At 39.0% G+C, this 15,368-nt stretch overlaps 1 protein-coding gene across 3 annotated transcripts in view; it reads right to left on the minus strand.

Moving 5' to 3' along the window:
- Positions 1–1,722: 1,722 nt before the first annotated feature.
- The window catches only part of si:dkey-246i14.3 (ephrin A4), a 47,537-nt gene continuing 33,891 nt past the window's right edge, over positions 1,723–15,368 (minus strand). For all 3 annotated transcript variants that reach the window (XM_027153224.2, XM_027153207.2, XM_027153216.2), the window contains 3 exons: positions 11,552–11,611; positions 3,518–3,550; positions 1,723–3,363 (listed from right to left, as the gene is read on the minus strand). In XM_027153224.2, coding sequence (XP_027009025.1) covers positions 3,269–3,363; positions 3,518–3,550; positions 11,552–11,611 — 188 coding nt within the window. In that variant the 3' untranslated portion in view covers positions 1,723–3,268. The remainder of the gene's footprint in view (positions 3,364–3,517; positions 3,551–11,551; positions 11,612–15,368) is intronic.

The raw sequence follows: 15,368 nt of genomic DNA on the forward strand, positions 1-15,368 counted from the left end.
AAGAAATGTGACACTTCCTTTAATTTCTAGACATATTTACTAATTTGCATCTTAAAATGGAAAAAAAAATATTCTGTTGCGGATAATTTGTTTTAGAAATAAATGCTTAAAATGAGAAATGATCAGCCAAGAGAGCAAGATTGAAATAAACTGACATAATCTTAATCTTATCTTAATCTTTTGCTAAAATCCAACAAATAATAGATATATTGAATTTGCCAACATTCAATATATTTTTTTCCTAGTTTCATGTTTTCTTTTTTGTTGTGTAGAATGTAAAGCCTCCCATGGAGAGAATAACACCACTTATATATATATATATATATATATAAACATGATATCTTTAGTATCTTTAGCTTGTACTAAATGGATTGTACTTCATTCAGACACTGCTTTTAATGTAAAGTGAAAGAAAGGAAAACATTTCTGAAGGCAACCAGTTTGTTGACTATAAAATCCTGATACTTAGTAGAATCCATAATGTTGTCAGTCTTCACAACAGCTCCATTGCAACAGGGTTTCACCACAATTTTTCCACATTGTTCATTAAACAGTACCAAAGCTCATGGCCAAAGTGCTCAATTTTGGTTTCGACACAATGCAAAACAATTCCAGTTACATTTCTAAATAACACTTGGCAAGACTCCGGTGCTGCTTTTTCCTTTTCATTTCCAAGAAGCATTTCTATTGCACAACTATTCCAAACAGCCTGTATGTAGGAACCAACAGAAAAGGAAATGAAATCTAATAGTTTTCAAACTTGAGAACGTCAAGAACTACCTAGAAATCTAACCTTCAGCTTTTTGTTGCCTTCCTCACCATTATTCTCACTGTGAAATACGACCACGTGCGTTCTTCTTGGGAACTTCTCAGCTGTTCCACTTTTACGAACATTATTATGACCATGATTGTGCTTAATGGTATTTGTACTTATATTATCCATTATCTCACTGCTGTAGGTCAACAACCGGCTGTCCACTTTGTGCTGAAAGCTTTTTAGTGACACCCATGGGTATTTTAAATATCTCCTTTCGAGGGATGACAAATGTTTTTATTTGAAATATTCCTTAGAATATTTAAATTATTCAAGTCCTATTTTAATAATCAAAACAAATTAATAATATACCTTTTCTTCCTCACTCAACAAGAAGAAAAGCAAGAAGAATAATTCTGCAGTCAGATGTACGTGAGGCTAAAATCTCAAAAATAGGAATTAAACAGAATTTTGCAGTTATAAAATTCAAGGTTTTGAAGTTTGGAATAAAACAGTATGTTTTATACTGTTCAGGCTGAGCATGAACAGGAAGCAGGACGTCGTCTTCCTGTTGTTTTAATAAGTGTTTAGTCTGTGGAAGCTTTGATGCAGTTTCTCCTTCTCTCAAGTGTGCTCTAAATGAAAATTTCACTGAACGAGCATGTTTGTCTCTACTGCTCCTCGGATACACGGGCCTAATTTTAGCGACTGGAAATGATAAAAAAAAAAGAAAAAAAAAAAAAGGCAAAAATGTAATTAAAAACATTAACAGAATTAATACATCATTGTACTTATTATTATTATTATTATTCCCTTTTAACAGTAAAACGATGTAATGTAATATATGATGGTGTTCCTTCTTACCTGTTGCTGTTTGAATAACCGAGCGATGAGCTACGGATGTATTTTTACTAAATGATTTCCACTTGAAGCTGAATTTGATGCAGCACTTTGGACCCAAACACAGATTTACTCAGCAACGTTTATTTCACAGTACAAAAAAGGGTTAAACCTGTAATTCTTCACAGAAGACACCAAACTCTTCACTAAAATGTGAAAAACACAAATTATACAGAGGAACAAAAAGAGACAAAGTCCCTAAATTATGAGAAATCCAGCACACATTATTTCTGTGTAAACTGACATAGTTCATTTGGAATTGATTTAATTTTTTTTTAATGCACTGGCACCTTCAATAACTTGATTCATATATATAAATTGCATTTCATACAATGAGAAAAAAAATAACCAAACATATTTAGTTTGTATAGTTTCAGAAGATTTATAATTTTCCAAACAATCATTTTTAAAGTGAATTTAAACAGAATTTGTTACTTTTCAATAAAAGTAATATTTCCAATAAAAATAATAAATCACTGCAGGTCTGTATTATTTCTGCAGAATCTGAGCGTACAGAATGTTCGGACTTATTTTTAAAATTCAACATATTCTCTCATACAAAAAGTAAAAAAAAACAAAACAATGGATTTGATATCTGTATAGTAAATGAATTGGTGCCAGTACACAATTCTTTGAATGTAGATAAAATGAAACAAAATGAAATAAAAAAAATAACATAACCTAAATGTAATCATTTGAATTACGTGCTCAGGAAACTGTCCAATCATCTTCATCTTGCGAAAGCAGCGGTGACATGAACGGACCAATCCGTTAGCGATGCTGTGAAATAAACCGTCCAATCAAGTACACTGTTGCTGAGACGAGACCAACGCGCCGTGGTCGGTCATCATTTCCGGCTAAGCCTGGACAGGAAGCTGTAAATCATCTTCCTGTTAGTCAAACGAGTGTCTAAAGCTTGGATCGAGCTTCTTTTCCTCCCGTGTGTGTTCTAAATGAAAATGGCACACGTTTGTTTCGCAGATTTCTCTGGTGTTTAACGTGTTAAATGATTCATTTTGAGTGTAACGGTGTTTTGCTTTGGCTCCAGTTCGTCCGTGGTGGAAAGCGGGTGAAATAAAGTCTTCTTCTGTGATCCTGAGAGCTGATGAATGAGCTGAGAGCTTTATTGCTTGTGCCGTGTCCCGGCACTTTTTCTTAGCAGCACAGGTGCTACAGGGACGTCCACCGCTCTCCTTGTCTTCTCCACTTTGGCTCAGTTCAGTAGTAGTGTACAGTAAGAGAAAAGCTGCAGTTGGAGGGGAAAAAGAAGAGGAGGGGGGATGCGGTGGCAGCTGTGTGTGTGTGTGTGTGTGTTTTTTTTTTTTAAATGAAGAAAGGATTACGCAAAAGAAGAGCAGCAGGAAGAGGTCTTTGAAGGTAGATTAGTGCCAGTCGCTTGTAGAATGAAGCGGCGCAGAGTGGACAGCAAGAGAGAGAGAAAGAGAGAGAGGAAATGGAGGGAGAGAGATTAGTGCCACTCCGAATACATGACAGCAAGGCAAGTGAGCTGAACGAGTGTGTGAACGTGTGTGTGTGCTTAGATACAGACAGGGAATGATCCCACATGACCTGTTGGCATGTCATAGCTATTAGCTGGGTCGAATCTTCCAATTATCATAAAAAACAAAAAAGAGAAAAGGAGGTGAGAGCGAGGACAGGCACTGCACTAGTTCTTCTCGATTGGGCAAAACTGTGAGGAGCTGGAGTTCCTGCGAAAAGATTTTACATGTATTTTTTTTTCTCATTTATTAATCAGTAGAAAATGAGAGGTAACTTAAATCATTCCCAATATCTCTAAAGCTTCATCAAATAATCGCAATATTGTCACTTCTGTCAAATCGACGACTGTATTCGACACCTTACCTTGTCCTTGTTCCTTTTTTCCAGTTGTTGTACCTGAAAAACATGAAGAAAAAAGAGAGTGAGTTATAGAGAGAAAAAAAGTGTAAGCAGTTTCAGTATTATGGGGTAAAAACCCCGTAGATCATCCATGAAGACAAGAAAAAAAAAAAAGAGGAGCAGGAAAAAAAATGCACATGGAGAAAGATTTGCCATTACTCACACAGAAATGTCATGAAAAATTACGAACGGCTGTGCAACCCCAAAATACATCCCCGCTTCTTTTAAAGGTCGCATCCCGAAAAAGATGGCAGGAAAGCAAGAAAGAGATGGGAGAAGATTAAGCATACTGGAGGACCAGGGAGAGACCTGGAAGAGAGAAAAGCCTCTGAAACGAAGATCGAGTGAGAAGGCGAGAAGATGTGTGAGGAAAACACAGAGGGTAATAACAGTTGGGGATGGAGGGATTAATGAACGGATGGAAGGAGAGATGATTTGGATAGACAAAAAATTCCAAATGTTATCCTCATAGCATGTGGTTTTCTGACTGACTGAAAAACTGACTGAGTGACCAACTGACTCACTTATCGACTGAGTAACTCATCTAGTGACTGAATGACTAAGCAAATGTCTGAGTGACTGACTGGCTGAGTGACTGCATGAATGATTGCATAATCCACTGACTCCTTGACTCACTGAGTGACTGACTGACTGCATGATTGACTGCATGACTGACTGCGTGACCCACTGACTGACTGAGTGAGTGAGTGACTGACTGACTGAGTGAGTGAGTGAGTGAGTGACTGAGTGAGTGAGTGACTGACTGACTCAGTGAGTGAGTGGCTGACTGACTCAGTGAGTGAGTGAATGACTGACTGACTCAGTGAGTGAGTGAATGACTGACTGACTCAGTGAGTGAGTGACTGAGTGACTGACTGACTCAGTGAGTGAGTGACTGACTCAGTGAGTGAGTGACTGACTCAGTGAGTGAGGGGCTGACTCAGTGAGTGAGGGGCTGACTCAGTGAGTGAGGGGCTGACTCAGTGAGGGGCTGACTCAGTGAGTGAGTGAGTGACTGACTCAGTGAGTGAGTGACTGACTGACTGACTCAGTGAGTGAGTGACTGACTGACTCGGTGAGTTACTGACTGACTGACTCGGTGAGTTACTGACTGACTGACTCAGTGAGTGAGTGACTGTCTGACTCAGTGAGTGAGTGACTGTCTGACTCAGTGAGTGAGTGACTGTCTGACTCAGTGAGTGACTGACTGACTGACTCAGTGAGTGAGTGAGTGAGTGACTGACTGACTCAGTGAGTGAGTGAGTGACTGACTGACTCAGTGAGTGAGTGACTGACTGACTCAGTGAGTGAGTGACTGACTGACTCAGTGAGTGAGTGACTGACTGACTCAGTGAGTGAGTGACTGACTGAGTGAGTGACTCAGTGAGTGAGTGAGTGAGTGAGTGAGTGACTGACTCAGAAAGTGACTGACTGACTCAGAGAGTGACACACTGACTGACTCAGAGAGTGAGTGACTGACTGACTCAGAGAGTGACTGACTGACTGACTGACTCAGAGAGTGACTGACTGACTGACTGACTCAGAGAGTGACTGACTGACTGACTGACTCAGAGAGTGACTGACTGACTGACTCAGAGAGTGACTGACTGACTCAGAGAGTGACTGACTGACTCAGTGAGTGACTGACTGACTCAGTGAGTGACTGACTCAGTGAGTGAGTGACTCAGTGAGTGAGTGACTCAGTGAGTGAGTGAGTGACTGACTGACTCAGAGAGTGAGTGAGTGACTGACTGACTCAGAGAGTGACACACTGACTGACTCAGAGAGTGACTGACTGACTGACTCAGAGAGTGACTGACTGACTGACTCAGAGAGTGACTGACTCAGAGTGACTGACTGACTGACTCAGAGAGTGACTGACTGACTCAGAGAGTGACTGACTGACTCAGTGAGTGACTGACTGACTGACTCAGTGAGTGTCTGACTCAGTGAGTGAGTGACTGACTCAGTGACTGACTCAGTGAGTGAGTGACTCAGTGAGTGAGTGACTCAGTGAGTGAGTGACTCAGTGAGTGAGTGACTCAGTGAGTGAGTGACTCAGTGAGTGAGTGAGTGACTGACTCAGTGAGTGAGTGAGTGACTGACTCAGTGAGTGAGTGACTGACTGTGAGTGAGTGAGTGACTGACTCAGTGAGTGAGTAACTGACACAGTGAGTGAGTGACTCAGTGAGTGAGTGACACAGTGAGTGAGTGACTGACTGACTCAGTGAGTGAGTGAGTGACTGACACAGTGAGTGAGTGAGTGACTGACACAGTGAGTGACTGACAGACTGACACAGTGAGTGAGTGACTGACACAGTGAGTGACTGACTGACTGACACAGTGAGTGACTGACAGACTGACTCAGTGAGTGACTGACCGACTGCCTCAGTGAGTGACTGACCGACTGCCTCAGTGAGTGACTGACCGACTGCCTCAGTGAGTGACTGACCAACCCACTGACTGAGTGACACTGAATGACTTAGTGAGTGACTGACTGACTCAGTGAGTAAGTGACACTGAATGACTCACTGAGTAACTGACTGCAGAAAAGAAATGCACTTAAACTGTCACACTATTCCAATTTTATTTGACTGATATGAATGTGCAGTATTTTGGGAGCTCAATAACATGAAAGCAAGAGATTTCAATGTTTGTATATTGATTTTTAAATTGTAGTATTTATAGTTTATCATCTCTGACAAAAAATCACCCTGACACTCAGAGAGAGAGAGAGAGAGAGAGAGAGAGAAAGAGTGAGTGGGTAAATGTGGAGGAGATTGTGAAGGAGTGAGAATTTCTATTTCTTGTCGTTCCTTTGACTTTCTTGAGGTGAACTTCAGTTTCTCTGCGTTCACATAACGACCTCTTTACGATTTTCTCAATCATTCAAATGATAAATTCAGAATAGAAGAACTGCGAATTCTGTTAGAAGAAACGTTTGTTGTTTCATGTTTAAAGCAGCACAAAAGCAAAAAGCAGAATGAGCAATAAGAGTTTCAATTAATCAACCAACACAAAGGACGTGATGACAAAAACAAATCTCTCTCTCTCTCTCTCACACACACACACACACACACACACACACACACACACACACACACACACACACACACACACACACACACACACCTCCTAGCAATAAATACAACATTAAGTGTTATATATCTATCTATATCAACAATAATGTAAGAAATCAATACAATGGAATCGCAACTTTTCCCTAAACATCCTAAACTGAAAAAGAGAAATATTTATCATATAAACATTGTTACACACATCATGTTCTGCATGTTGGTGAAGAGAAGAAACTGTTTATAGAGCTACATATAAGAGCTGGGCAAGATGATGACACACAGTAATATCAGTGTGGTGATAAATCACACTTTTTTTGACAACTCACCAGTACCGACTTGTAATGCTGGTTACGTTTCATACCGAATCTTTCAACTGCAGAATGTTTTAACATGCTGATACAATTTTCTAAAAAAAATCTAAATAAATTTAAATAAATAAATAAATAAAAATTATAAGCATAATTATAAGGTAAAAAAAAATCTCTCATACTACAATTTGATTTTATTTCTAAAGTGAAGTTTTCAATAAAAAAAAAAAATGAAAACCAAAACCAAAAAGTAAATAAAATCAGTCAGAACCTGGTGTTAACAAGGTCACTATCACAAATAGATTTAAGATTTAATCTAAATTTAATGCACAATTTAATCTAAAGCACGATTCAAACAATCAAATTTGTGATCATGGTAAGTTCTTTTCCCGACCAGTAAAACGTGTCCAGAAGTCATGCAGGTGGATCTGATCGAGCACGGATCATCGGGTTTTACACAAACTTGTGCGGTCTGTCGGCTCGAATGCTCGTTAGAGTGAAATAATGGGACGCAAACAAATAGCAAGAAATCTGAAATTCCTGTAGACATTTTTAAGATTCTTCCTTTCTTTCAGATTGTTGCTAAGGAAATAATTTGTAATGAAAAAGGAAAAAAAAAGGCAGAGGCATTTCAGTAAAGCTCTCAGCTTATACAGACTGTATCGTAATTTTCTCAACAAACTTCATCAAATGGTCAGGAAACTTTTCAGCTTTTCAAGGTTTTGCTAATAGTTAATGTTTATTGTGCTGTAAAGCTCAAACTCTATCGTTCTGCCACTCGCTAGTTTCTTATGTTTTGACAATTTTGACAGAATATTTGATAATAGTAATTGAAGTAGTTTTGCAGAACAGACTGGTATTTACAAGACTTGCTTCTTGAGGAAAATGAAACAAATAAGCTTTTTCTTTACCAAAGGAAAAGAAAAACGTGTGTTCGGCTTTGCGCTGGAACTGGCTGGACTTGTTTACAGACGTCAAAATGGCAGTTTGTTTACGCCTCTTTTTCTAAAATGGCTGCTCCCTGCTAACTTGCGTCAAACACTACTGCAGCAGCACGTAAGCACAACAGCGAGGAGAGAAAAGCCGGAGAAGTCAAGAAGGAGGCTGGAAGGAAAATAAAGAAAGAAAGAAATAAAAAAGAAAGAACGAAAGGAAAGAAAGAAAGAAAGAAAGAAAGAAAGAAAGAAAGAAAGAAAGAAAGAAAGAAAGAAAGAAAGAAAGAAAGAAAGAAAGAAAGAAAGAAAGAAAGAAAAAGAAAATCTCACCTTTTCAATTCTACTTCCACCATTTTAGACTGAATTTATAGAGACGGGGAAAAAAGAAAACCCCAAAAAACTAAAAAAAAAAAAAAGAAAAAACGCTAATGCGATTAACAGAAAAAAAAAAATTAAGTTAATAGATGAATTTAGCTACTTTATTTGTCAGAGCAAATTGCACATTTAGGAAAATATACCTAGCACAGTAGGAGGAATGAGAATGGAAAGGCAAGAGAGATGGATAAAGGAGGAGATCAAGGTATCTACACACACACACAGAGAAAAAGAGAGAGAGAGAGAGAGAGAGAGAGAGAGAGAGAGAGAGAGAGAGAGAGAGAGAGAGAGAGAGAGAGAGAGAGAGAGAGAGAGAGAGACAGAGAGGAGCTGGAACAGGAAATGGCGTGCTCACAGCAGGAACAAGAAAGCGCATGAAAGGAAAGAAAAGAGAGGGATCAATTAGAGAGAAAGTCGAAATGACTGTAATGGTTCCTCACAGCAGGGAGAGAGTGGAGTGTAAGGAGGGGGGAAAGAGAATAAATAAGTAAGAGGATAGAAAAAAAACAACAGTGGAATTAATGTTTTGACAAGTTACCCTCAGTAGAAAAGGGGATGTTTTTCTGGGTAACACTACACCATGTTGGCACTTTGGACAGCTTGCATTTTTTAAAATGCGCTTCGAACCATTCCCGACTACTCTCGAGTATGAACTTCCAAAAAAAAAATAACAAAAAAAATAATAATAAAAAAAATCACGAAACTTTGCGGCTGAGAGAGAAAAAAAATATGAATACCGCTCGCACCGATTCCCAACATGAGCCTGCTGCTTTTCGGGAACTGACTTCGGGGGGAACTTTTTCACTGTGACACATGTTCAGCCATGTTATTAATGAGCCTGGAATTCTCCTCAGATTTTACCCAGCACCATTTTAATTTTGTATCTTAGTCAGTCATGAGAAAGAGAGCTCTAATGCCACATGACTGTTGTGGAGCTCAAGACACTGACTTGGCCGAGCTATTCCTTCAGGTATCGCTAATGTCTCCTCTGTCCTTCGGTTTCCCTCGAGCCGAGTCATTATGGTGTTGACGACCTACCCAGGAAAAACAGTGTTTTTCTGAAAAAGAAAAAAAACTTCCTAATTACAACTCATCGGTCCTCACGGAGCTGAACGAGCCATGAATCTGGCTCTTGGTAGCTGCACCGAGGTTTCTGACTTGACAGTAACCTTCGGCTGGTCGCGTCCTGTCAGATAAAAGCTTGCTACGGGAAGAAACAGAACTTAGAACCGAGTGCTACCAGGGGGGACAAAATCCTGCTGCGCAAAGCCTTGCCTTGTACATCAACCCTTTATTCTCACCTCACATCCACAGATGCAAATTGGAGAGGTTGAGAGGTTCAGAGAGCAAGAGAGAGAGAGAGAGGTGGCAACGGAAAATGTTGAAAACGCTAAGCCTTCTGGGTGACCATGAGGAGAGAAAGTAGTGTTCGAAATGCCTTTTTGAAAGAAAAGTTTTGAGGCTTAACTGGTGTGAATATGCAAAGAGGAAGGAGTGAAGGAGTGCAGGATGAAGGAACGGTGGATAGCGCGAGCTGGACGGACGGACGGACGGACAGGAGAAAAGGGATGGAGCGAGAGTCTAGTGGATGGAGCACAGATTAGTTTTGCTCTGCTAGCGACAGATCATAAAAAATGAGGATGGGGAGGGAGGAGAAATCGAACCACAGAGAGCCGGGGAGATTAGTGACACTCCAGGAATGACAGAAGACTAGAGAAGAGAGATAAAAGGGGGAAGAAGGAGGGCTGGGGAGGAGGGGATGCTACAGTTTAGTCTGGATTAGTTTCGGTCGGAGAACAGAAAGAGTGTGAGAGAAGGAGTTAAAAAAAAAACAGTAAGTGCATGGGAAAAGAGAAATGGACAAAGAGAAGAAACACACAGCGCTGCTCACTCACTTGTTCGAGCAGCCTCTCTAGGACCACAAAGCGAGCGTCAATCAAACACGGATGAATACAGAACCAATGAAAAACATCCTGAAACACACCTTATCGAATGGCTGGCTGATCTGATAGCGTCAGCCAACACACAACCTGGCTGTGTTACACACGGCAACACAACACACTTCACAACACACGTCTTGATCAAGTCGACAAATCAAAAAACAGCATCTCGAGGCCGAGAGTGGGGGTTCGGTTCAAACCGGAGAGGCTTTGAGAGACCAGAACGGAAAGCTGGAAAACACATTTTGGAGTGTCACTGCATATTTCATGCAAAATAAACCTGCAGTAAATTATCAGCATGCAGATTTAATACTTATGGTGTTAATTGTAAAAGTGGCTGAGACGAATCCAAGTGGCTGATTCGGGATTTCAGCGGAACGCAAGATGCTGAATTGGGCTCGACAGCCCACTGTATAATGTGCGTGTGTGTGTGTGTGTTTGTGTGGTGAGAGGTGCAATTGGAGCGGACGGTTCACGGACTGGGCTGCCATTTCTACTCTAACTGGGCAGCATTTCCCACTGCTCACTCACGTCAGCTCAGCCAGGCGGAAGAATAACATTACTGCAGGGGGCTAAGAGCCAGCACACACACACACACACATACAAACCCACAGATACACAATCTTGTGCTAATGCATAAAGGGCAAATAGGGCAAATTTTAAAAATGTGCTAATGAAAAGTGTTCTGTTCTCGGTGCAAAACGTAAAAACGCAAGCAAAACATTATTAGACTCATGAATTGTCTAAAATAATACTGTACAAGCATGTTTTTACTTTTTTTTTTTTTAATATATAAAAAAAAAATACTTCAAATACTAAAAATACTTTTATATGAAAGTATAAAGAATCACAAATACATCTAGAAAAGAAATATTTATGAAAAATATTAAAGAGAAAGAAGAAAAGGTCATACAAATGAATCCGTGCAAATAACACTCAATGTAGTACATATATATATATATATATATATATATATATATATATATAATAAAATATATATATATTATATATATATATATATATATATATATATATATATATATATATATATATATATATATATATAAAATACACAAATATATCAAAAAAAATAAAAAAGTTACATTTGATTGTCTGAGTAGAAAGTACAGATAAGCTGGTCAAGACAGGAAATATAAAGCTGAAGGACAACAAAAGATTAAGAAAGATGAAACGAGTAGAGAGAGGGAGGGAGGAGATAGGCGAGGGCATCGCGTGCAGAGAAAGAGGGTCGTCTGAGTGCGTGAGCGGGTGCGAGGAAAGAGATGTGGTGGGTTTTTTTTTTTTTTTTTTACTTTCCCCAAGAAAAAAAAAAAAAAGAAAAGAAAACGAGGGGAGTACTTACTGGACACAGTGACTTTGAGCTTCATGCATGGAAGGGGGGGTCCATCATCCATAGACAGGGCTGGAGAGAGAGAGAGAGAGAGAGAGAGAGAGAGAGAGAGAGAGAGAGAGAGAGAGAGAGAGAGAGAGAGAGAGAGAGAGAGAGAGAGAAGACAGGAGAAAGAAGAACACAGTTAATGTGTGCTTTGGAAAGCATCAAGGGAAAAAACGATAATCAATGCTCAAAAAGACAAAAAAGGACAAAATGACTCCCAAGACTTTCATCCCGCAGAGAGGGAAAAAAAAGAGACAAAATGACTGTTCCATTAGCACAAGGCTGAAACACGAGAGAGAGCTAATACTGAAGTCCTTCACATTTGTGTGTGCATCATGCAATCATGGTAATCATTAACACAGTATATGATGGATAACATGCTCAAATATATATAGAATTTTTTTTGTTTTTGAAAATAAAAGCATTACCCAGTTCAAGAAAAGGAAACAATTTCAAATTTGTATTCATAATTCAACAAAAATGCAGAATACTAATTTAAAAGTAATCTGTTTGTGTACGTAGTGGAATGTCTGATTTGCCATACTGTACGTTGTGTGAAAAAAATAAAATCCACATTCATCGCCCCCCCCATTTAGCGGATCACAAGTGTACATCACGTCTCGCCACGTCTTGCCTGCGCTGTGCGAGTTACTCTCAATGGTGTCTTAATGTAATGTATTACAGATAAGGTGTTATTGAAGCCATAGTAAGAACAGTAACACACACACACACACACACACACACACACACACACACACACACACTAGACAGTAGGGTTCAAGGCTCCTTATTCACTACTGATGACATGTTTTTCTGATGAGATGTGTAATGATACAATCTGGTGATTATTTGATTTGATTCACGTTTTAATACGGATTAATTTATGCTTAGCAAAATCTCAACGAAAGCAAAACGAAAAGCAAACAAACAAACAAAAGAATTCTGCATCACAAACGATGCAAAGCACTGTACATTTGTGTGTGTGTAGAAAAGAAAATAATTAAAAAACTGCTGTGTGTAAATGCTTCACATTGTAAACTTAATGTACTACAGTTTGACCTCTACAGTATTTATAAAGTTAATAGTACAGGTTCAATGCTAATAAATAAATAAATAAATAAATAAATAAATAAATAAATAAATAAATAAATAAATAAATGTAGAAAATCCTCCTAAAAATATTTTGAGTGAATAAACAAAATCTCTGACCTGAGGAAAATGATCGATTGAAATTTAATGAGCTCCGTAGCAGAGCCTGAGGCATCATATTAACTGAAAATAGAGCTAAAATGCCTGACTTCCTCAAGCTCTTACTCGAGCATTGCGGATCGCTGAGGCGCAGGACTGGTGTCATTTAAAAACTACCGAAGAGCTAATTTTTAACATTTAGAATGTAATTGTGTAACCGTATACCTTTTACTGCACGCTGGTCGTTCGTATAGTGCCAATGCATTACATGTATAATTAATAGAATGCTGATTTCTATGACTCCGTGATGCGCCACACATTTTGTCTTGACGCAGCAAAAATCCACTAGTGTTTACTGATGAACATGCCAATAAAGTGGTTGGGCCCTGATAAACACGTATAATACACACGTATAGGTATAATTTATAACTTGACGTCACCGATGATAGACTGAATGAGGCTAACATCTGGGCTAGGAAGAAATTAGCACCTGCCTCGCTTCCTCATACCGTTGTGTGTTTTTCTTACAATTATTGATAGTGCTGTTGGGCTTAATTCTAAAGTGAAGTCCAAAATATTCCACTAAGTGCGACTATGATATTTATTAACTAAAGATAATGCACTGTTAACTACATTTATGCAGTTATCTAACCAGCCATTCAGGTAAAAGCAGAACAATGCACAGAATCATGCAGGTCAAGAGCTTCGGTTAATGTTTACAGCAGACAAAATAAAGAAAAGATCTGATCTCTGAGATCAGGGAATATAGGAAGCAGAAAGCTGCTTTGAGTGTTTCAGATACTGAATACACACACATATACACACATACACACACACAATTATAGTCACTCTAAAGTCATACAGAATGGTGCGAAAAACAAAAAACAGTGAGTGACAGTTTTGCAGGTAGAAAAGAGAGGTCAGAGGACAAGTTTTTTTTCCCCCCCTAATCTTCAAGTGGCCAGATTGGGGGATTCTGTGCTCCTGCTGTTGTAGCTCATTCCTCTCAAGGCTAAATGTGTTGAATGTTCGGAGATGCTTTTCTGCTTATCACGGATGTACAGAGTGCTTAGTAATCCGTTTATTCCGGTCTTATCATTCTCCTTTGATCTCTCTAATAAACAAGATGCTTCAGACTACAGGCTCTCCACACACCATGCATTTTATTTTTCTTTTCATACCATACTGTGTAAACTCCAGAGACTGCTGTGAGAAAATCCCTGGAGATCAGCAGATTCTGAAATACTCAAAGCAGCGAGTCCGGAACCAAAACCTATGTCATGGTTAAAATTACAGAGTTGAAATTTCTCCTAATGCTTATGATTATATTGCATAGTGCTGCAACCAGATGATTGGCTGATTAGATAACTGGAGGGATAGAAACAGGTGTCCCTAATAAACTGACCGGAAACTTAAGATACTAACAATAGTAAAATTGACATACTAACTAGTAAAACCAAAATAAACTAGATTTGTAAAGTTCGTCACAACAAACTTTGATGTTGGCTTTGACGATGCAAGTATTCGCAAAGGCCGGTGCTTTTTGGCCATAGGTGCCAGTGTTACTTTTGGAAGCAAGTAGACAGAAAGCTAGGGTGCCAAAACAATTGGAGGCAAATGAAGACGAGCATGTGACGTCATCTAGAGGAAGTTCTCCTCATTGTGCTGAGTGTTTTGATATGTCACAAGTCCATGTTATGCAAATTTTTAATTTTCATGTGACGTCATCAGAATACCCATGAGGAAGTTCCCCTCATTGTTCTGAGTGTTTTGTCACATGTCCATGTTGTAAAAAGTTTTTTGATTTTGCATATTTTGGGGGCGGGGCTGCGGCACAACCGAAAGGCCAGTCGGTACACCGATTTTAAATTTTGTTTAGAGCATCACCCTAAAGGAGCTGGCCGAGTTTGGTGTAGATAGTTCGAAAGCTTGCCGTTATAAACCTCCAAAGTTTATAATGGGAGTCTATGGGAAAAAAGGCCAAAAGAAAAGTAATAGCAACAAACTTCAGACCAGGGTCTATAATATCCGAATTTGGTGCATGTGGCTCGAAAACCCTAGGAGGAGTTACTCTTGATAAATTTTTGTTTAAGCTTAAATAGGAAAACAGGATGTTGGCTTCTAAAAAGCCAACATAATAATCTTGTGTGTAGACATCTCACACACACATTTATAATTATATAAATTCGAGGAAATAACTAAATCACATTAATGACACCCGTGTAATATGTGTGTCATTTCGGCACAGTGCGCTCTAGTTAGCGTGATTATCCAGTTGCTAGGAGAGCTAACAGTCGCTACTGCTTAAACTCTGCATGCTGCATTAGCGAGAATATTTTTAAGACTAAATATAATAGTTAATGTAGCGATACATTCGTATACCAGTATAGACACTGCAGATTACCACGTGTCATTTAACACGGTTTATTTGGTAAAGGAAGTTAAACAGATATCTGATATATTGTTAACTTAAGTTTAACTATGCATTCTTAAAAATGTTTCTCTTATCCTTTCTTATCCTGCCCGGCATTTGAGACAACAGTTCACTGGTGCCGACACATTTTTAGGATAATTAGTGTTGGCTCCTTATTTAAAT

This window comes from Tachysurus fulvidraco, chromosome 3 (assembly GCF_022655615.1).
Source record: "Tachysurus fulvidraco isolate hzauxx_2018 chromosome 3, HZAU_PFXX_2.0, whole genome shotgun sequence".
Classification (NCBI taxonomy): domain Eukaryota; kingdom Metazoa; phylum Chordata; class Actinopteri; order Siluriformes; family Bagridae; genus Tachysurus; species Tachysurus fulvidraco.